This window comes from Thermochaetoides thermophila, assembly GCF_000221225.1.
Source record: "Thermochaetoides thermophila DSM 1495 unplaced genomic scaffold scf7180000011816, whole genome shotgun sequence".
Classification (NCBI taxonomy): domain Eukaryota; kingdom Fungi; phylum Ascomycota; class Sordariomycetes; order Sordariales; family Chaetomiaceae; genus Thermochaetoides; species Thermochaetoides thermophila.
This window is the reverse complement of record NW_006383032.1, coordinates 3,203,447-3,224,508: the sequence shown is the minus strand read 5'-3', so window position 1 is coordinate 3,224,508 and position 21,062 is coordinate 3,203,447. Positions and strand designations below refer to the sequence as shown.

Sequence of the window (21,062 nt, the reverse complement as noted above, 5' to 3'; positions counted from 1 at the left end):
ACGAAAACCATATGTAATAGCATACTATATAATCGACCCAGAGCGCCATGTTACAAAACCAAACATACGAGAAAAGTAGCCGTTCTTACCCCCCCTCTTTTTGTTTTTTTCCTTTGATTCCCCCCTTCCCCCCACCCCCAAAGCCTTTCTGGACCTGTTCTTCCCCTCCCGGTTGTTCCTCTCTCCTCGATGTTAATTTCCCTGATCCTCTTCACCTTCATGGTATTTCATCCTTTTTGTGTCGTTCAACACCCCTAGAGTATGCGAGAATATGGGTTCATGATTGATGTATGTATGTAGGTATCGCATCATTACCACCACTACTGCCTGCCAGATGTAAACCCTCCACCCAACCAACCTGCCAGTCAACCCCAACATAACGGAACCAAAATCGAGCATGTGTGAAAACTTAACGACGGTCTGTCTTGCCAATCGTCCGCTTGCCGGAGAACTGTACACACACACAACGTCAGAACTAACTTCACTTCAATCCTCCAAAGGTTGGGACGTACCAAATGCTTCGGCATCGAAGCATGAATATGCCGATCCGCCTCTCCCTGCCTGGCCATGCGATTCATCTTTCTCTGCGCCAGCTTGGCCTGCCTCTCGGCCTTCGACCGCAGCGTCGTACCCTGCACGCCGTCCTGCAGACGGTTGGTAGCGGCGACCGATCGAGCGCGGCTGCGCGAGCGAGCAAGCCTCTCTTTGGCCGAAGCGGCACCGTCGTCGATATCCATGGCGTCCGGATCGGCGGTGGTGCCACGGGAGCGCACGAGCGAGCGGCCGCGCGAGGACTGCGCCGTCTGGGCGCGGGCGCGCAGACCGATGGCCTCGGTGTCGACGCCGAGCTGGTCGAGGTGGTCCTCGAGCTGGGAGAGGGGCTTCTTGACCGCCTTGCGGGGGATGATGGCGCGGTTCTTGAGGGACTTGCGCATCTTGGCCTCGTTGCGGATGAGCGCGTGCTGCTCGCGGATATACTCGGCCTTTTGGAGAATTTCTTCCTCCTCCTCGTCGGGCAGGTCGTCGTCCTCGTCATAGAAGCCTTCCTTCTCGAGGCGCTCTTCTTCTTCCTCGAGAGCTTGCAGCTTGGCGTCGATGTCCGGGTCGATGTAGTCGTAGACGTTCTTGCCGTCGAAGATCTCGGGGATCTTGTCGTACTTCCACTCGGGATTCTCTAGGATCCAGTCCTTGCGCAAGTCGACGTTGAAGACGCCCGCGCCACCGTTGGCCTCCTCGATGTCCCGGGCCAGGACGCGCCGATTCGGGTCGTTCTTGTCGTACTTCTTGAGGTTCTTGACGGCCTCGGGGATGAAGGTCTCGCGGGTGGTGCCGTCCATGGGCGTGGCGACGTGGATGCGGGCCATGACCTCCTGCAGACGGGTACCGATGTTGCCGTTGCTGTGGGTGCCTGCCTTGAGCTTCTGAGAGACTCGCTCGACCAGCAACCGCTCACAGACGTGGTTCTTTACTTCCTGGACACCCTCCTGCGTGGCGCAGGATGCGCGCAGAATCTCGACTTCGCCGGACTTGGTGAGGTCGTTGATCTCCTGCTGCATCTCGGGGTCCAGCTCCTCGAACTTCTTGATATCCATCTTGTTGAGGACGATGAAGACCATCTTGTTGGCGAACAGCGGCTTGATGGACTTGAACAGGTTGATCTGGGCCTTGAGCGAGAAGCCGCACTGCTCGCTGATGTCCATGAAGTAGAGGACGGCAGCACGGAGATGCGCCAGGGCTGTGACGCTCTGCATTTCGATGGTATTCATCTCTTCAAGAGGATGATCCAGACTGCAGAAGTTAGCATGCTGCTGTGCCTGTGGGGATCCTCAGGGGTGACATACATTCCCGGAGTGTCTATTACTTGGTAGCGAAGGTACTTATAGTCGAGGTGACCGACGAACTTCCCTGCTGTCAGTATATCATCTCGTGATTTGCCCGGTTAGGCCACGTACCAAGCTCTTCGTTGTCTGTTCAACTGTCAGCATTGATTCTGTATTTCAGCCAGAAGCAGCACACTTACGAAAGCATACGGCTCAACAGGGGTATCAGCCCGTGTGACCGAGCGCACAAACGAACTCTTGCCGACATTAGGGAAGCCAGCAACAAGTAGAGTACGAGTCGTGGGGTTGATATCGGGTAACCTAGCCAAGTGCTGGCGGACCTGGTCGAGATAAATGAGGGGGTCCTTGAGGCGCTTGATCAGGGTGGCCATGCGGCCGAGGGCGGCCCGCTTGAGCTGCTTGCACTGGTACAAGCTCTGCGCATACTTGAGCAGGCGCACGTAGTCGCGGGAGATGGTCTCAATCAGGTTCTTGGCGGTCGAGATCTGGCCGAGGGCAACCTTGAAGTGGTCGGCATCTAAGCGCCAAGGTTAATTGCTGCCCTAATCCTCCCATAAAGGCCAGGACGGCTCACCGTAGAGGATGTTCATCAGGTCGCGGTGGAAGGGATGCTGGTCGCTGAGGACGGGGAAGCTGGAAATGATGGCGCCGAACTTCTCGCTGCATGTTTCCTGGGTGAACCTGGAGGGGGGTTAGCCCCTGGTTTGGGGTGTGGTCGATGGCAACGGTGATACTGACTTGACCTTGCGGGTGTAGAAGGCCCGAATTCTGCTAACTGTTTCGCACCATGTCAGCGACTATCTGGCTGTATTTTTGAGCCTTGCGACAGGACGTCTTACTCTTAAATCCAGGACGGACTAGACAGATCTATGTTAGTCAACGATCCTAATACATCACTATCGCACCCTTTTAGTCAACGCACTTTGAGTGGGCAGTCGCCTCTGAGTCCGGCTATTATTCTGTCAGTCAAAGCCCGCTAAACATGCAATTTGATTGCCGGTCCAAGACTTACGAAAGAACGATATCAATAAACTCCTGCGCCCTGTCGAGGTCGTCAGTCTCAAAACTTCCGCAATTCCTGTGGACAATGCGATTCTTACGTCGGCACAGGAGGGATGTCTTTCCACCCAGTCATGGCGGCGGGCAACTGTCTATAGCTGTTGTCCCTGAAAAGTAAGAACGAAAAAAAAAGAGGTTGCTGCAAAACAGACGGAGGAGCAGCAGCCTGGCAGCGGGGCGGTGTCTCGATATGCCGGCAGCGCTCTCAAATCACAATGACCTCTCAGTCTGTCTGTTTCCCCCCCCTCGAAATATTTTTTTTCCTCGTTCCGCACTTCTGCCCAGCCAGTGAGCACGGCTGTCGATCGATAAGATAAGAAGGGCGGTGAGAGCCACAAGTATCCACTTGCCAAGATTTCGTCGCCTGCGAGCACAAGAGGCGAAGCCCCAAGCTTTTTTCGAGGTGGGGAGGGGGGGGGCAAGGGACGCCGAGGTGACCCCGCCAAAATTTCACCTGCCGTGCCCCACCATGGAGAGTTGACGGGCGACGATATGGAGGGGCAGCAACTGCAAGTTCACCATCCTCGTCGTCGTTTTTAACCCCTCCATTGAACACCTTCCCCCGAGAAAATTCACCAGGAAAGTTCCTGACCAAGATCAAAATGTCTGCCCTTCCCGACTACAAACAAGCCTTCCTCCACGCCGCCATCACAGGCGGTGTCCTCAAATTCGGCTCCTTCGAGCTCAAGTCCAAGCGCATCTCTCCATACTTCTTCAACGCCGGCGACTTCTACCGCGCCGACCTTCTCGAGGCGATCGCGACTGCCTACGCAAAGGCCATCGCCGAGGCCCGTGCTTCGGGCGCCCTCGGCGACTTCGATGTTATCTTCGGCCCGGCCTACAAGGGCATCCCCCTAGCCACAGCAGCTACCATCCGTTTGGGACAACTGAACCCCGAAAAATTTGGGGATAAGTGTTATTCTTTTGATCGGAAAGAAGCGAAGGATCATGGGGAGGGGGGGAATATTGTCGGCGCTCCGCTGAAGGGGAAGAGGGTGCTGATTGTTGACGACGTGATTACCGCCGGCACAGCCAAGCGGGAGGCGATTGCCAAGATCCAGAAGGAGGGAGGCGAAGTGGCGGGCATTGTGGTTGCGCTGGATCGGCAGGAGAAGTTGCCGTCGCCGGATGGCGATGATAGCAAGCCGATGCCGAGCGCGATTGGGGAGCTGAGGAAGGAGTATGGGTTGCCGATTATTGCGATTTTGACGCTGGATGATATAATTGCGGGTATGAAGGGGCTGGCGTCGGAGGAGGATATTAGGAAGACGGAGGAGTATAGGGCTAAGTATAAGGCTACAGATTGAGCGGGCGTAGACAGAGCGTAACCTCAATTGTTTCGTACACGCACTTGATATCATGGTTAGAATAGACCAGGCGGTTAGAGGGGCTCAAGAATTGGCCCTACCCTCTGAGGAGGGGTATGTACTTTTTGGGTTTTGATACTGCCTAAGCACCTAATATCTAAGGTAGGTAGGTTGGTTTTATCCACCATGACCCTCGATCCGGCAGCCCAACAGCCCGAAACAAATATCAGGAAAAAAAAAAACACAACAAATCTGTTTAGTAGGGTATGAAAAGTCGAGGGAAAAAAAAAACACAAAACAAAAAGCAGCGTTACTGTTATCCGCTGCATCTTCGCTGACTAGGAGTTTACTCCTTGTGCCTAGTCTATTTCCGTGGCACATTCAGTTCGATTTGATCAACTTCAACGCCGTCAACTTTGATACTTGGGGGATCCAAAGACACCTCAATCGTAATATCCGGCGGTGAATCAGTACCGTCGACCTGAACCTCTCTCTCCTAGAGAGCCAGGCCTGGTTTGGCCGGCTGGCGCGGGAGGTCATATACCTGGGCCGATTAGCAGCGATACTATGATTAACAGAGTCGCAGGGGATAGTTACACTCACCATATCATGCCAGCCACCACCCCCATACCTAACTCTACTCTCTCCGGCGTGCTTAAATCCCGTCCTTTCATAATACGAAATAAGGTTCTGCAACACCCTTGTTAGCCTCTCAAGTTCTCAAACACTGTACACCCTGCAATCACGGAACAGGCGCTCACCCACCTCCTGGCAAATCAACGCCACCCTCTCCACCAACCCCATATTCCGCATCTGATCCAGAAAAGCCTTCATAATTAACTGCCCAATGCCACACCTCTGAAGCCTGGGCAACACCGCCAATGAATGCAGCCCGACCGTTCCCGCAGTCTCTTGATGCCCGACCTCCGTGGACTTCCCATTCAGCGAGCGCCAGCCGTCGGGCACGGCCATATCCGCGTCCGTGATGATGGCGCCGCGGCAGCGCGTCGAGACGATGTGTGCAAGTAACAAACTGACGGCGCCGTCTGCACGGTCGGTCTCGACGGGGCGGGCGTAGGGCAGGGTTTCGAGCTTTTCGGCAGCAGTGGTAGCGTCACCGAAGAAGGAGTGGGCTTGCGAGGGGACGATGGTGATGAAGACGCCGAGCGAGAGTTCGGGGCAGACAGTTAGGCGGTATTCGAACTGTGTCAAAGCATTAGCCATTGCTTAAGCTATGAGGGGCTTGTTAAAGAGAGAAGCTACCTTATCGCGAGTAGCGCGATGCTCCGGGTTAGGGAAGGCAGCATTCTCGAGCGCAACGCAGGCATCCACATCGGCAATGGTCAGCGGTCGAATATTGGGCGCAAAGGTCGGGACAAAGGGCAGCGCCTTTTGCAGCCGGGCCTCGGGGCTGTCCTTGGCCGCGCGGCGCTTCTGGCTCAACATCTTCTGCAGCGTGGCAAAGTCGCCGTCGACATCCGACGTCTCGTCGACGGCATCCGAGTCGGGGTCCGTTGTGGCTGTTAGATCGGGTACCACTGCTGTGTTGACGTTGTTCGTCTCACTGTCAGGGGCAGTGGTAACATCATGACCAGGACAGTGTGGCGTTTCGTGCGGGAACGTGGGCGCTGCGGAAAGGTTGATGCTGCTGTTGCTGGCCCGGGCCGAGTCGCCCGCCTCGGAAGCCGTTGCCGCGGCGGGACTGTCGGAAACAACCATTGCCCTAGCTTAGCCTCAGCTTTTTGAGCCGAGCGAGGCTGAGGTTGCGAGGATGGGAGGGCCACAGTTGAGGAGGGGCGAGCCGCTGTGGATGAGGGGCAGACCAGACAGGACCTAAGGGCAGGTCTGGACTCTGGACTGGCTTAGTTTGAGACTAGCTACTCCTGCGAGGTACGGTAGCTTCCCCGAAATAAATAGTATACCTAGCTGCCGCGGGTGTCGCTACGTTCTGCCCGTCTGGTTATGGTAGCAAGTTGATGGTAGTAAAAGGGTTCGGCGTTCTGTTTATTTTGAAGCCGTTGGAGGTTGGCAACCGACTTCTGATGATTAGATGATGCGAGCCAAGATGGTCTGCAGATGGTGGTTGGGATTGGGTTTGGGAAGGCAGGTCCAAGGACCAGTGTCAAGCAAATGCTATTCGTCAGGCAATAAAAAAAAATACTATTACCCTCCACAACCTGCGAAAGTTGTAGAGCACAGTGGCTCAATCATAGAGCATGCCCTTCTAGTGAACTTTGCGTCGTTTTGACTGAATTTCGAGATAAGGCAGCGGGGTATTGAGATAATCTGCAATGCACTCTCCTGCCTGGGTACGTAAAAGCTCAATACAGCATGTGTTGAATGGTTCACTGTGTAAGGGACAAGAACCTTGACGGCAGAACACCATCGAAGTCTAAGTCAGGTGCCAGTTCTAAAGATGCCACACCAGGACTGAATGCTTCCGTGCATCCAGCATCGAGCTGCTCAAGGCAGCAGGATAGCAGCAGGGCTAGCCTTACTACCCTAGAAGGCTCGCCATGGATGGATGGTACCAGAAACCCGGGACGAGACGGGTAGTTACCCTCCTCCATCCATGCAATATCGGCAGCAAATGCCCCAGCAGACACACCCATACAGAAAGTGAATTCCATGAGAAACTCGCACAAATGGACAGGACGTGGAAGGACATGAACACAGACATTGATCACAAACCAAGCCATAAGCCGTTGAAGAACTGGGCAGTCACAGGCACACAAGAACACATACACGCCGCCCAGGCCAAATTCTCCGCGGTCCCGGCCTGCATGTCTCAATGTCTCGTCGTGCGGATGACACCTGTTTTAGCCGATGCCGTGGATGGATGGATGGAAGTGCCAGAGTGCCAGAGTGTCGTGCAAGACCAGTCCAGGCCAGGTGACTGACTGCAGTTGTGACTGGTGGGAGTGTAAGAGTATGATGAGGCAAGTTATGCGGGTTCCAGGCTTGCTATGATGACTGGACCAGGAGCTTCACCCGTATGAACTACCCACGTCATCACTGCTGTCTGATGAAGCAGACCTGTGATCTGCCCATGTTCTGTCATTCTGTCATGGATGAGCTCCAGGAATAGACAGACGCATGCTTGAGATATGCTTGGAGCTTGGCGGGGCTGCTCCTAGATAAAAGCTGATCTGGAGAACTTCTTTTTATTTTTTAAAATTCCATTCACAGTTTGTCTCTGCAACACAATCCGTTCAATAATTCGATCGCCAACTGCAATGAATTCCATCGGAATTCTCAACAGTGCAAAGAGAAGATCGAGAAAAACCACTTAGTTCAAATTCCCACTGGCCGAGCTCCTCCTCGTGGACCGCAGTCCGTGGCGCTGGAGCCAAACACCCCGCATCTTGAGCGATGTTTCTGAGGCAAACACCCCTGTGCCGTTTGATTCTTTGCCCAGGCCCCAAAGAGGCTCCACTTGCGGCGGACCACTGCGGACCAGCCCCTCCTTCACTCCACCTGTCCCTCTGAGTGAACGAGGAGCTTCCCTACCTACTTGAGGTAGTCTCAAGAGAGTAAGGGCGTGCGTTGCGTTTCGTTGCTCTGGGCTAGCAGTTTCAAATAGTTCATGGCCTGGGTGTTCAACCAAAGTTGTCATCCGACGACGACGCTGACACTTGTGAGCGAAGCCCGTGTTTATCTTCTGATCTGCAGATAGCTTCCGGAGAGCAAAGCATTGATTGCTCTGTTTGTTCCGCATTTCTTTCCTCGATTCCCTCCCACCCTCCCCCCACCCCACCAACAGCTAGACACACTCGACTCTCAGTTTTCTTTCTTTCTCCTCGGCAAACTACCTACCACATACCGACAGTTCAGATATCAGCCTTGTGTCTGGCCTGACCCTTTCTCCTCCATCAACTGAACACAACATCAACTCTCCAGACTACCAACCAACCAAGATGTGAGTTCTTCCTCCTATGATCCAACCCTCAATCCCCTTCTCTAAATCCCCCCCCCCCCCCTACTAACCCCCTAACCCCCAACCAGGCGCATCACCCTGACCATCACCAACTCCGATCCCCAACCTGAGGGCGACGACACGGACCTCCTCTCTCTGGAAGTCTACCCCGAAATGACCATCGAAACCCTCCGCAGCTCGATCCAAGTCGAGACGGGCTTCCACCCGACCGCCCAGCACCTCTACCACAACGGCAACCTGCTGACCCCGGACCAAAATTCCAAGACCCTCGCCGAGCTAGGCGTGACCGACGGGGACATGCTGGCCCTGCACGTGCGCGGCATGCGCGGGTCGAGTAGACCCGGCCCATCTGCCGCTGAGAGACAGGCAGGATACATGGAGCAGGACCCGGAGATGATCCGCCTGCAGCTTCTGGGCGATCCGAACCTCAAGGCAGAGCTGAGCCGGACGAGGCCTGATTTGGCGGCGGCGTTGGAAGATCCCGTGCGGTTTGCAAGGATGTATGCCGAGAGTTTGGAGAGGGAGCGCAGGGAGCGCGCCGAGAGACAGCGCCAGATCGCGCTGCTGAATGCGGATCCTTTTGATCCCGAGGCGCAGGCGAAGATTGAGGAGATCATTCGCCAGGAGAGGGTCATGGAGAACTTGCAGAATGCGATGGAGCATAATCCGGAGGGTAGGTCTCCCCAGGTGATTTGTTTTTTTTTTTCACCTCCCCTCTCATGTCCCAAAGCTGACATTTGACGTCTAGTCTTCGGCGTCGTCCACATGCTCTACATCGAGGTCGAAGTAAACGGCTACAAGGTGAAAGCGCTGGTCGACTCCGGCGCCCAAGCAACCATCATGTCCCCGTCCTGCGCCGAAGCCTGTGGCATAATGCGCCTCGTTGACAAGCGATTCGCCGGCGTAGCCCGCGGCGTCGGCACCGCCAACATCATCGGCCGCGTGCACTCAGCGCAGATTAAGATCGGCCCTCTCTTCCTACCCTGCTCTTTCACCGTCATGGAAGGCAAGTCCGTCGAGCTCCTGCTCGGCCTGGACATGCTTCGCCGGCACCAGGCTTGTATCGATCTCAAGAAGGATAAGCTTGTCATCCAAGGGGTTGAGATTCCCTTCTTGGGCGAAGCGGATATCCCCAAGGAAACGGAGGATGCGATCCATCGTGAGCCGACGGTGCCTGGGCCGGCTGGGACTAGTATCGGGCAGCGGTCTGGGGCTGTTACTGCCGGGCCATCATCATCACAAGCAGCGGCAAGACCAAGTGCGCCACCACGGCCTCAGTTCCCTAGAGAGCATATCGATCAGCTGATGGCGCTGGGTGCGTCGGAGCAGAGGGCCATTCAGGCGCTGGAGGCGACGGGTGGGAATGTGGAGTATGCAGCGAGTTTGATCTTCCAGGATTGACGCTTGGGGAGCGAACCATATGGGTGTTCAACACGACTGATGATGAACGTTTGCTCTGTTGCTCGATAACGAGACAGTAAAGACATGGAACAAAAAGAACAAATGGATGCATGGAATGGCTTTTAATCAAAGAACTTTTTTCTTTTCTACTCTGGGCAGATAGGTCAGACAAACAAATGGTAAATGGCAGGCACAGTTGCATAGGCTTTTCTCTTTTACAAGTGGGTTAGGCTAGGCGGTAGGATGGGGAAACATTACATGAGCGAGAGACGTAGACAATAAACCGAGGATCATCATCTACGGTAGCATTCAGCAACCGGCATTTGTTGCGTTCGCTTCACGAGATCGATGGTCACAAGGATAAATTGAAGAGCTCGCCTCTCTCTCTCTCTCTCTCTCTCTCTTAAAATTCATGGTCACTGACAGCTAGAGCTGTTGAATGAGGATTTCTCATGGATGTAAGGTTTCCTTCAACTTCAGTGTGCAGTTGATTGGATTTGTTACTCAAAAGAACCCTGGTTCTTCTGACCACTAACTCTGGCAAGAGATTTCTGATACAAGACACGCCTCATGATCACCACCCTCACCTCTTATCATGGAACAAGTTTTTTTTCGTAATATATATATATATATATATATTTAATGACAAAACCCATTTTATTTTCCCCAATACCTATTGCCTACATAAAAAACACATCCTCTTGACTGTCCATGCTATTACCGATCATCGATCACATCTCTCGCAAGGGACCGAGTCAGGAGCAACGTACCCCAGTCCTGCTGATCCATATACTCCCACTTCCCCCCCTCTCCCCCCACCTATTCCCCCATGCCCTTTTCTCACCGAATCTTATAAACACAAGGCTTTAACACAGCCGCCTCATCCTTCACCTCTTCCTGTTCATCCTTCTCTTCAATAAACTTCGGTTTTGGCTTTTGCCCCCCTTCTTGTTCTTAGTAGTATCTTCCTGTCCATCCTTCGGAACGCACTTCCCCCTCGTCGGCACCGCCGCCTTGACAAAGTGCATCCGCACAAACATCTTGTTGCCCATGTCCACGGAGTTGTCGCCAAAATCGCGGTTGAGCAAAAAGCCGCGACGTTTTAGGGCCTCAACGAAAGCGGTAATGTCCGTTTCGTGGGGTTTCTTGAGCTTGGAGGTGTCGCCGTCGACGTGCACTGCAAGGTCGAGGTTGTTTTGTTCGGGATCGCCTTCTTCTTCTTCTGCGACAGCAAGGGCAGAGCCCTTCTTGCGCTTGCCGACGCTATGCGCAACGACCTTCTTTTGAGGGGGCTGCTTGACTCTGGCCTGGGAGCCTGCAAACCGAGACTTGATCTCGGCCACCCAGAGCTCACCGCGCCAGCGCAGAATGCGGTACGCTTCTTCGACAAAGTCGAGCCAGTTGGTGCCCATGAGCGCCAAGCAGAAGATGGCCAGGTCAACGGAGTTGTCTGGCAACGGCAGGTTGGCGATATCCGCCCGCGTGACGAGCTCGCATCCTCCGGTCTGTAAGTCAAAACTGTGAATCTCCAAACGGAGTTTCTGTTTCAGAGGAACGAGCGTCTTCGCCAGTTTGGCATCGCCGCAACCCAAATCCGCAATCGTGCACACCTTTGTCTTTTGGTCCCTCGGCAGGGGGAACCTTGCCGGAGGCAAACTCTTTCCCCCTTCCGCTCCCCCGCTAATCTTGGGAGCGAACCGAACCTTAGCCCGCTCTTTAATCTCCTTGATGTAGACATCGACGGGGTTCTCGGGCCAGACGTCGACTTGGCGACGGAAGCCTTCGTGGTACTCGGTGAACATTTCGGGGGACTCTTCGAATAGCTTGAAGGCTTCGGTCGAGGGGCGAGTGTAGAGGGTTTCGTTGAGGTGACGGAAGCGGGCGGAGATGAGTTTCTCGCGCATAGAGGCTTGGAGAGGGGTTAGTTTGGGTGCGGGAGTAGCCGTCTTGGGCTGCGGTTTGTCCTGTTGCCAGTTGGAGGTGGTGCCATTGCGGTTGTCTTTTTCTTGGTTTTTTTGCTGCTTCTTTTGTTGTTGCTGTTGTTGAAGCTGTTGCTGCTTCTTGTCGTCCTTCTTGGGGGTTGGCTTCTCAGAAGAAGCATGCTTCTCGTCCTCATCAATGCCCTCCCACTCGTCGGCGTCGTCGTTGTTGTCGTCCTCGTCCTCCTCCCCCTCAACCTTCTTGGGACCCTTCTTCTGTGCAACCTGAATGCCATGCTCTCCCTGGTTCTTATTCTTGTTCTTATTCTTCTTCTTGTTGTTCTTCCGCTCCCCCTGATTGCCATCGTTGTTGCTGTTGCTCAGCTTCTCACCCTGACCCTCATGTTCCTTCTTCAACCGCTTATTCTCATGCTTCTTGACACCATCAGCAACCCCCTCTTTCTTTTGCTCAATCACCTTCTCCCAGAGATCTACCAAATTGGACGCATCAACATTGACGTCCTTGTCACCGCCATGCCTCTTCCTCTTCTTGGATGGTTTCGAAGAAGAGACAGCGGGAGCCGACGCAGGCGCTGGGGCAGCAGGGGCAGTGCCCACGATGGCGCCTGGCTCGACCTTGAGCTTGTCGGCTGAGACGCTCAGCCCTTTAACGGGGAACATTTTGCTGTAGGTAGGTATGTATGTCCCCAATGCTTTTGCCGGCACCTCAATGTGACGGCCGCAATCGACAATCGATACCGAAAATGAAGTTGAGATTTCCAAAATTTTAGTGGGGCTCGATCGGCAGGTGCCGCGGGCAGTGGGTCGCTCTGAACAGAGAGGGCTGCAGCAAAACGCTCTGCTGCTGCAGCCGCTGAGACCGAGTGGAAGAGCTATACAGTTTCTCGCACTGTAATGACGCTCCTCTGGCGTCGCGCAACACGCGCCGAGCCAATGGTTGAGCAAATTCTTCTTGATAGGGCCCGTGCGCCGGAGCCCCTGCCCCTGACAGCAGCTTTGGCTTCCGCTGGAGCTGTCTTGTTGTCGCTGTTATCAATGTGACTCTGGTCGGGCACACATCACGGAAGTGTCTGAAGAGTTTTTCGAAGTGCAGCCTGCCAGTGAAAACTCGAATTTAGATTTGAGAGAAGCTAATCGTCTCGAGCCAACTGCTATCTCAAGGGCAATTGGCACGGGAAGCTCTCGACTCTCCAAATCTTCTCCTTTCACAACAACCGCATCAAGTCTATCATCAACCACCCTTTCCCCATCTCTGTCTCCACGAATCAAACATTTGTCACATTGTCCGTGTTTCTGATTCCCCTCGTTCCTGACGTATCCCATCATCGTCATCTCCATCCCGTCTCTTCAGTCTTTCTCAACATACCGAGGCACAAGACTGACAGTTTGGAAAATCCTACAAACTATGGACACACTACCCGAGTATCGGACAAAGAGCTGGAGTTAGAATGAGACAGTTTTACATACTGATGGCTTAACCCTGTCCCTGTCTTAAGGCTGGGATATCGAACCTACGTATCAAAACAACACAACCAATCGAACAACAGCAGCCGCCATTTGATGCCCGCCATTCAGATGAATCAGACGTGATGCTTACCTACATGTCGCCGCACGGATGGAAACCCGAAGAACGACTCCTCTCTCGGTGTGCCAACAATGGGGTTGCTGCATACCATCAGTGACACAGCAGCTTTTGGGACGTCAGTGCTAGTCCGATGGTAGGAACCGGCGTGCGAGTACGACGGCCAACGAAAGCCTTTTGTCCACTTTCGTCATTTTCATCTCCGTCTTTCTTTCGCATGACTTGGCCAGTCCCGGTGGACCCTGCTGCCAACAACTAAAGCCGAAAGTCAGCATGGAAGTTCAATCTCATTGCCATGAAACCTGGAAGAATAGGTAAGGCCGAGAAAAAAGACGGATCGGGTTTGATTGAACCTGGCCTGGTGGCGAAGTTGTACTGCAGTTGATTTCGAGATAGCCAGTGGGAGAGCTCCAGGCTCTGCAAGCTGGACTTTTTTTTTTTTCCCTAGCAGTTAGCCCAGAACCATTGACACCCTAAGATGCAGCTAAGACCTTCTAGCTGCACTTCTGGAAGCCTTCCATCGAATTGAAGACCTCCTGAAGCTTCCATAATGCAGCGCCAAAGCGGCTGGGTTAAGAGCGAACACCTCAAAACGGGGCGGGTGGCTTCGGATCTAGACATGGAGCTCTCGGAGGGGCTTCTGTGGACTGGAGCCGGCTCGGTCTCCATCGACATCGAGATAGACACCGGCCAGCAGAGCAGTCTGTGGGTCTTGGATTCTGTCGATTCCCCAGCCGGCGGTTGGAAAACCACGAGGTACGAGCGTGATCGCGGATTTGGTTGCTGTGAATCCCGCTCTTTTGACCCAGGGATACTGGGCTGGAAGTGATGGAGACACAAAGAAGCGGAGGGCTATGTATCACAAACTTTGCTTGCCTCGCAAAGACGACTGCAATCTGCAGTTTGCTTCAAAGCTCTGACAGTTTTATGTCGTGGCCTGTTCCGGATGCCAGAACAGAACCAGAACCATTCCACTTCTGCTGGAAGCTCCGTGTTCCGGGCTTGAAGAAGACAAGTGAAAACTCAAGACCTCGGAAGCCGGTCCAGTGAACCAGAACCAGACTGCCTTGCCCCTATGTCCTGTCCCGGCCCAACTCCACACATACCGCAGAGGTTGACATTATAGGCAGTTTGTCATGGGCATCGTGCGTTGCAGAAGGCCAAACCCTGCAGATGTTGTAGCGAGCAGCGACGATGGCAAGCTACGGCATGCAGCTGCAGTCAGAAGAATGTATTGCGGCCTCGGCAGAGACGTAGCGACAGCGGCATCGTACGTAGCCTTTTTTTTCTTTTTTATTTTACAGGGGAAAGAAAGGCACCGGCGCTGATTTTGATGTCTTTGGTGTGACGTTGAGTTGCTGGGGGTATGACAGACCGATGGATCGCTACCGCACAACGGCCAGCAGAATTCCGTCAATGGAAGGTTTCTTGGATCCCAGATGTGATTTGATTTAATTTTAAATATGGTCAATTTCCAATTCAAACCAATCCAAGATTTCAGGTAATTTTGTTAGTGATGGCATCGAGGCTGCTTTGACCGCGGGGTTGCCATCCAGCACCCCTCCATCCTCAGCAGCCTAGGCAGGTGGCCCCTGCTTCGCAGAGGTATCGGCAGTACTCACAGCATCCACCATGCAAGCACGAGGACGAGGGTGGATCTGTTATGTGGAGCCGAACGGTTCTGTGTGCCCCTTGGCCCTGGTCACTGGACTGCCCCTGGCACAGCGGCCAGCGGACAGCGGACGATTGGGGCAACTGCGAAAAGCTTCCGCAGCCCTTCCTGCACTTTTCCTTTGTTCTTGGCACTGCTGGAAAGTTGTAGTTGCCAACGGACTCTGGACGATGGACCTGGGAAAGTGAAGAGGATGGAAGAGAAAAAAAAAGGGGATCTGTCGAGGCTTGTGTGTGGGCGGCTCGGGGGTTACCACTATGCAACGTCGGCCCTGGCAAGCCTTGCGCAACGCTGGAGCGTCAGAGTTTGCTCTGGTCCAGCTTTTTCCAACGATAGTAAAAAAAAAGACAGAAATGAAGCAATCAAAGAGAAATAAAAAACGATCACAAATAACAGAGTAAACAGCTGAACAGCAGCCCATCGCCAAGGCTCTCGAGTACCTCGTCACAAGCAGGCCTCCTCGATCCTAACGATCTCCAGCCACTCAGGCTCGTCCCGCATTCTGTGGCCGTCGGTCTCCCCCCTTCCCAATCTCATCCCCCCCCCCCGGTCCCTGGCTTGTGGCTTGTGGCATAGCTCCTGGCACCTGGAGGATTGTGGATGGCTTTTCATCTCCCGCAAGCCCAGGATGTTCATGAGGGGAGAGACCACCATCACTCACATCCAAGCACATACATCCACATCCACATCCACATCCACAGCGCGCGCGGCAGACTGATATGGGCAATGGGCGTGTCGATCACAGCCCGGCTGAGCAGCAGCAGCGTCATCAACGGGCAGTTGGTGGTTGATGACTGGTGAGGATGTTCAGCGGGTGATGCCGTGATAACAACGCCTCCTTCACGCATTTGAAGAGGTCAGTTCCAGCTTCATTGTTCAGCTCTCATGAGACTCTCCAACTGGGCAATTTCCATTACACTGCACTACGCTTTCTGCAGATGTCACACTCGCATGCTGTGATGCCAACGCCAATGCCGCTGCGATGGATGGATGGATGGATGGATCCGTAACCGTTAAAAAAAAAAAAAGAAAAGAAAAAAAAAGAAATCAAAGTCAAATCCAATCCCAAATCCAATCCAAACCCACAACGTCAACGCAGAACCCCTAACGGCCTGGCCTGCTCGACCGTGATCCAACCCCGGGTGCTTCCGTCTTGGAGTCTACGACCAGGGTCAGGGTCCAGGACTCCAAGGACAAGTCCAAGCCCCTTGTGTTTTCGCACTGTCCCACAGCAACTGACAACTGTTTTGCTGGCCGTCTCAGCATCCGACGTTGCAGCAGCCAGCCCCGTACTCGAGTAGTCCGTACCTTATTAGCTGCGGAGAGGAAGGACAGAGCATACCATACCTACTTTTTAGTCCTTCACGTAATTACTTAGACCGTCCAATACCTGAGCCGCGAGATGTTGTTGATGCTACTCCCGTGTCTACTTGCCTTTATGCTAACTTTCATGTATACAAACTTGGAGTGGACTCTCAAGCACTAGCTTGCATCTCGTACCCGCCTACCCAGTACTTATTGACAGAGAGCCACCGGGCTGTCGTGATCGACGCTACGGATCCCGTCCTACCTGGTTACATCTCGCCTCACCACTCATGATCCTTTGAGTTCCTGTCATTTCGTGATTATTTTCATCGTTGTTACTACATACACATAGCCTCGGACAATATCTCTCCCTACACTCACTCACTTACTCAACTCGTCGCACACTGCTCTGGCGTGTTGCCACCACCCGTCTAAAGACAAGCCCTCGCTCATTGCCTTCACCCTCCGTTACACCAGACCTGTCTCAGTCACATTCAAGAGTCTGTTGGCTTGTTTGGCCTGTCCGTTTAGTCCATTGTCTGCTCTACAGTCAGACTCTTCGATTCACATCCGCCAACCAGCTCGACCTCTTCTACAACCTCTGCTACACAGCAGCAGAGATTTATTCCTAGCCTGTTGTTCCTTCTCTCCAACCCTTCCCCCCCTCCCCCCCGGGGCACTCTTAGCCCTAGCCGGCCTGCCATTGACCTCATCCCCCTGCTCTCATATACGGCTGCAGGGACGTTGCCGGGAGGTGCCGGCCCTAAAGACGACCCAAGAAGAGTCCTGGACCACAGTCCAAGACCCTAAAAAGGGCAGGCCGACGTTGCGCCCCGGAACCCCTGGCCGCTGGCTTTTCGGTCGACAGAGCTTGATAACCCACACGCTCTCAATTCCCCCCCCCCCCCCTCCCCCCACTCACCCACCCACCCACCCACCACACACACACACACACACACGACGCCCACGTTGCCTCCGGGTGGTCATCTGCTTTCACTTACACTGTTACATATTTCCATATTACCTAGGTACGGATAACTCGGGGTGCTACAGTATCTTTTTCTGTGTACGTCCGTCCGGGCGTATATTCAACGTTCAGCCCTACCTGCCTAATCCCGATCGACATACGTGCCTGGGAGATTACATCTTTTCGCCGATTGATCATGTATGCGTACTTCCCCGGTAGGATCCAGACCGTCCCATTCACCTCGGCATATACATATACTGCTCCTGAATTGTTTGTTTAAGAACTCCGTCCGTACAGTGGGGCGGATCGCAAGTCACAGATCATAAACAAATCATATACTTACTCAGAAACACATTACGCATCCTGTTTGGCCCAGGGAGAACTGAGCATGGAGTCTGTCGAGCCGGTCGAGCAGGCCCAGCCTGTTGCTGGATCGACTGTCCCATCTGAGGGGAGTCAGGGGAACCAGCCGTCCTCTGAGCAGGCCCAAAGGAAGAGGAAGAGGACCAAAACGGGCTGTCGTAGTAAGTTCTTCACTCAGTTTAGCGTCTAGGCACATACTGACATGCCTAGCCTGCCGCAAACGCCGCATCAAGTGCGACGAGGGCAAACCGATCTGTAATAACTGCATCAAGTCCAAGCGAGAGTGCGAGGGTTATACGCAGAAGCTCCAGTTTCGTCCGGCCTTTTCCCTTAACCATCGTCGCCAGCAGGAGCTGATCAACGCCCAGAGGGCGCAGGGCGGCTCGTCCCAGGCGCCGCTGATTGCGCCTAAGCCGCCGATTGTCGAGTTCTCGAATACCACGCCGCTTACCTATGCGCAGCAGGCGTATGGACAAGCTCATGGTCATGGACATGCCGCGGCATCTTCGAGTTCCGGGGCTACCAGGGGCTTTGTACAGCAGAGGCCTGCGCCGTATCAACCGCAGAGTCCTTCGCCTCTCTCGACACCCAGCCAGGTCTCATTTGTCGGGGGGGATCCGTCACCAAACGCAACTCAGGGAGAGTTCTACGGTGCGCTGGGGAGCCTGCCGTTCCCCAGGCAGACCTTCGAGCCTGCGCCGTTCATGCAGCCTACGCCGCCGCGCGAGTCTCCCGGTCTGCCATCTGAGCAGGAGCTGGAGATGCAGCTCGAGAAGCAGATAGCCGAAGCCGGCTCAGCAACCTTCCTCGCCGACGGCACCGGCAAAGTGAGCATGGTCCAGCCCGTTGTCCCCGATGAGCTCCCCGAAAAAGAAGGTTATTGGGAACCCGACGACGAAGCCTCGATCGGCGAATCCGACGACGAGGCGCCCCCTGAAGACCACCTCGTCCATCTCCAGTCCAACGACCTCGGCATCCAGGTCGCCAAGCAACTCGCCCCGGAACACCACCAATCCGACGTATATGGCGTGCGCATCCGCACCTTCGCCGGCATGAACGAGTACAATTTCACGCTCGCCGAATACACTCCCTCGTCGGCCTCCTCCCCGCTCAACGACCCCCAGACCGCCGCCGTCTTCTGGCACTTTGTCAACATCACCGGCCAGAGCATGTCGCTGTACGAGCGCCACCCGTTCGACCCGACCCCCGTCTTCCAGGGCCAGCCGGTTCCCAAGTATCGGCAGCACATCTGGACGTACACATTCCCCATCATGGCCTTCAACCACCCGGCCCTGATGCAAGCCATGCTTGCGCTCGCGTCGCTGCAGATTTCTAAACTGCAGGGGTATCCGCCTACGGCGGCGATGAAGCACTATCACTTGTGTATTAGGAGGATCGCGAAGAATTATCAAAGCCCACAGCGCAGGACGCAGCCGGCTACTCTGGCCGCAACGTTGCTTCTAGGGTTTTATGAGGTGTGGAATTCGGATCATGATAAGTGGTGTAAGCATCTATGGGGAGCGAGGGCGATCCTGAGGGAGATTCCGCTGGGGAGGATGACGAGGGACGTGCTGGCTTGGAGGAGGAGGAAGTGGGAAGAGGAGGTGAAAAAACATGTTTGTGATGAGCATTGCCTCTTTGAAGGGGGTCGAGGAGAAGGACAGAGGCATCATTTTCGCCCCCAGAATGGATTGCACGTGCTGGAGGATGTGGATACGCGGTTGATTTGGGAGTTGACGGGCCAGGAGGTGGAGTATGAACGGCCGGAGGGGTTTGTGTTGGGGGAGGGCGGCGGGGAGTATAGGAGGGACAAGTATTTGACGGAGAGGGATGTTGAGACGTATGAGCATTTGAGGGATCTGTACTGGTGGTATTTGAAGATGGATGTGTATCAGAGCTTCTTGGGAGGGACGAAGTTGCTGTAAGTGACTGACACTTGATGGACTCGAGGAGAAGTTGATGGATGAGGGAAGATGCTGACGGAAGCAGGATGGAGTACAGTAAGTGGACGCAGTGCACGCCGCGGGGGCCGTTTGGGAATATCAATCAGATGTAAGTCACCCAGCTCCCCCGAGTTAGTTGGTTGACATCTCACTGACACACCCAGCTACGGCACCTTCGACCACCTCCTTCTCCTCCTCGGCCGGCTCGCCAACTTTGCGTCTCGCGACCTCGCCCGCAAACGCAAAGTCTGGAAGGGCCATGGCGGCCCTCCTGGCGCGGCCATGGGTCGCGGAGGCCCTCCAGGCGGTTCTCCCGGAGGTCCCCCCGGTCCCCCGGGCCCTCCGGGTCAAGCTCCCCCAGGTCAGGGACCACCCATAGGTGCCGGCGCAGGTCGCGGCTCCGGCCCCCCTCCCGGCTTTGGTCCCGCTGGCTTCGGCCGTGGCCACTCCCCGCCCCCATTCCCCGGTCTTATGCCCTCCTCAGGCCAAATCAACATCCCTCGGGGCTTCTCCCCGCCCCGCGAGCAACCGCCATCGCCTTCGTCCGACCCCCTCGATAATCCCGAAGCCGACTTAGCGGCCGCCACTGCCGCTGCCCATCGTGAATGGGAAGAAATCCGTCGCGCATTCGATGTGTTTCGTTCCCGCCTAGGGCCAGATTTCGAGCCCATGAGCGCAGAATACTCCTTCCCGGAGATGACGCCCTTCGGGCCGGCGCTGATGTACAGAACTTACAGCATAGCAGGGATATGGATGAACTACTACATGGGTATGATTATTTTACACAGGTCGCATCCGGCGATGCCTCCGTTGGCGTTAGTAGCCGCAGGGATGGCCGCTCAGCAGACGGCGCAGTACGCGAATGAAGTGGCTAGGATTGCTGCGGGATTGTATGAGGATACGACGGGATTACAGGAGATCCCGACGACGGTGGCGGCGGCGTTTTTAGAGAGTGGTTTTTGTCTCTTTGTGGCGGGCGTTCAGGCTAGTATTTTCTTCTCTTCTCTTCTCTTCTCTTCTCTTTTCTTTTCTTTTTCTTTTAGTTTTTCACCCACTCTCTTCACCTCGTTACCCTCATGAGAAGAAGTGATGCTAACAGAGCAAAAATAGTTCAATGACCTCCACCAACGGCATTGGCTCATCCGCCGCGTGCGTGAAATCGCCCGCCTCACCGGTTGGCAGTCCGCCCGCCAGATAGCCGACGGCTGCGAGACAAGTTGGCGCAAAGCTCATGAAATGGGTCGGGGCCCGGCGTACGAATCCCCGCCTGAGCTGGGTCCTCTCTTCCCGCCCACCACGCAGACGTGGCATCGTCCGCGGGGGATTGAGCGACGCATTCATGAGCTACAGGCGGTGCGGAGGGGCGAGGATAGACTAGTGCTGCAGCGGAGCGAGCAGGCGCATTATGCGCTGGGGTTGTTGAGCGTGGAGAGAGATTTGTATACGTTGAGGCTGAAAGATGAGGAGGAAGAGAAGCAATAGGGTAGAGGTAAACAGGGTGTAGTGAATCTCAAGGGTGAGTATGAGTATGGAGAGAGAGAGGGGAGGGGGGGGTTGAAGGATAATGGTAAGAGCGAAGGGAGTAATTAATGGTTTGGCTTGGAAGTTTTGGTTGGGGGATGGGTGGGGGGGGTGGGGGAGGACTGTGCATTTTGGATGCGTATGAACTAGAGACGGTTGGGCACTAACTACTACTTAATGGGCGAAGGTAGGGTGATGGGTGATGCCAGGGCTGGGTAGGTCTT

General features: G+C 54.6%; 6 protein-coding genes across 6 annotated transcripts; 3 read left to right on the top strand and 3 right to left on the bottom strand.

Moving 5' to 3' along the window:
* Window positions 1-409: 409 nt before the first annotated feature.
* Window positions 410-2,976, bottom strand: CTHT_0029660 (nucleolar GTP-binding protein 1-like protein; the record flags this gene model as incomplete). The annotated part of the gene is made up of 10 exons (XM_006693358.1): window positions 410-451; window positions 513-1,788; window positions 1,953-1,967; window positions 2,031-2,358; window positions 2,416-2,522; window positions 2,580-2,616; window positions 2,681-2,698; window positions 2,764-2,792; window positions 2,854-2,883; window positions 2,942-2,976. 10 exons carry the CDS (start codon window positions 2,974-2,976, stop codon window positions 410-412), a joined length of 1,917 nt encoding a protein of 638 aa, XP_006693421.1.
* Window positions 2,977-3,502: 526 nt separating this feature from the next.
* CTHT_0029650 (orotate phosphoribosyltransferase-like protein) lies at window positions 3,503-4,207 on the top strand (the record flags this gene model as incomplete). The annotated part of the gene is made up of 1 exon (XM_006693357.1): window positions 3,503-4,207. One exon carries the CDS (start codon window positions 3,503-3,505, stop codon window positions 4,205-4,207), a length of 705 nt encoding a protein of 234 aa, XP_006693420.1.
* Window positions 4,208-4,703: 496 nt separating this feature from the next.
* On the bottom strand, window positions 4,704-5,926 carry CTHT_0029640 (arylalkylamine N-acetyltransferase-like protein; the record flags this gene model as incomplete). The annotated part of the gene is made up of 4 exons (XM_006693356.1): window positions 4,704-4,751; window positions 4,811-4,897; window positions 4,973-5,410; window positions 5,471-5,926. 4 exons carry the CDS (start codon window positions 5,924-5,926, stop codon window positions 4,704-4,706), a joined length of 1,029 nt encoding a protein of 342 aa, XP_006693419.1.
* A 926-nt stretch (window positions 5,927-6,852) lies between these two features.
* CTHT_0029630 (uncharacterized protein) lies at window positions 6,853-9,545 on the top strand (the record flags this gene model as incomplete). Its single annotated transcript, XM_006693355.1, has 4 exons — window positions 6,853-7,099; window positions 8,108-8,126; window positions 8,213-8,817; window positions 8,893-9,545. 4 exons carry the CDS (start codon window positions 6,853-6,855, stop codon window positions 9,543-9,545), a joined length of 1,524 nt encoding a protein of 507 aa, XP_006693418.1.
* An 887-nt stretch (window positions 9,546-10,432) lies between these two features.
* Window positions 10,433-12,145, bottom strand: CTHT_0029620 (uncharacterized protein; the record flags this gene model as incomplete). Its single annotated transcript, XM_006693354.1, has 1 exon — window positions 10,433-12,145. One exon carries the CDS (start codon window positions 12,143-12,145, stop codon window positions 10,433-10,435), a length of 1,713 nt encoding a protein of 570 aa, XP_006693417.1.
* A 5,254-nt stretch (window positions 12,146-17,399) lies between these two features.
* CTHT_0029610 (uncharacterized protein) lies at window positions 17,400-20,799 on the top strand (the record flags this gene model as incomplete). Its single annotated transcript, XM_006693353.1, has 5 exons — window positions 17,400-17,535; window positions 17,585-19,295; window positions 19,376-19,426; window positions 19,482-20,247; window positions 20,428-20,799. 5 exons carry the CDS (start codon window positions 17,400-17,402, stop codon window positions 20,797-20,799), a joined length of 3,036 nt encoding a protein of 1,011 aa, XP_006693416.1.
* Between the last annotated feature and the right edge of the window lie 263 nt (window positions 20,800-21,062).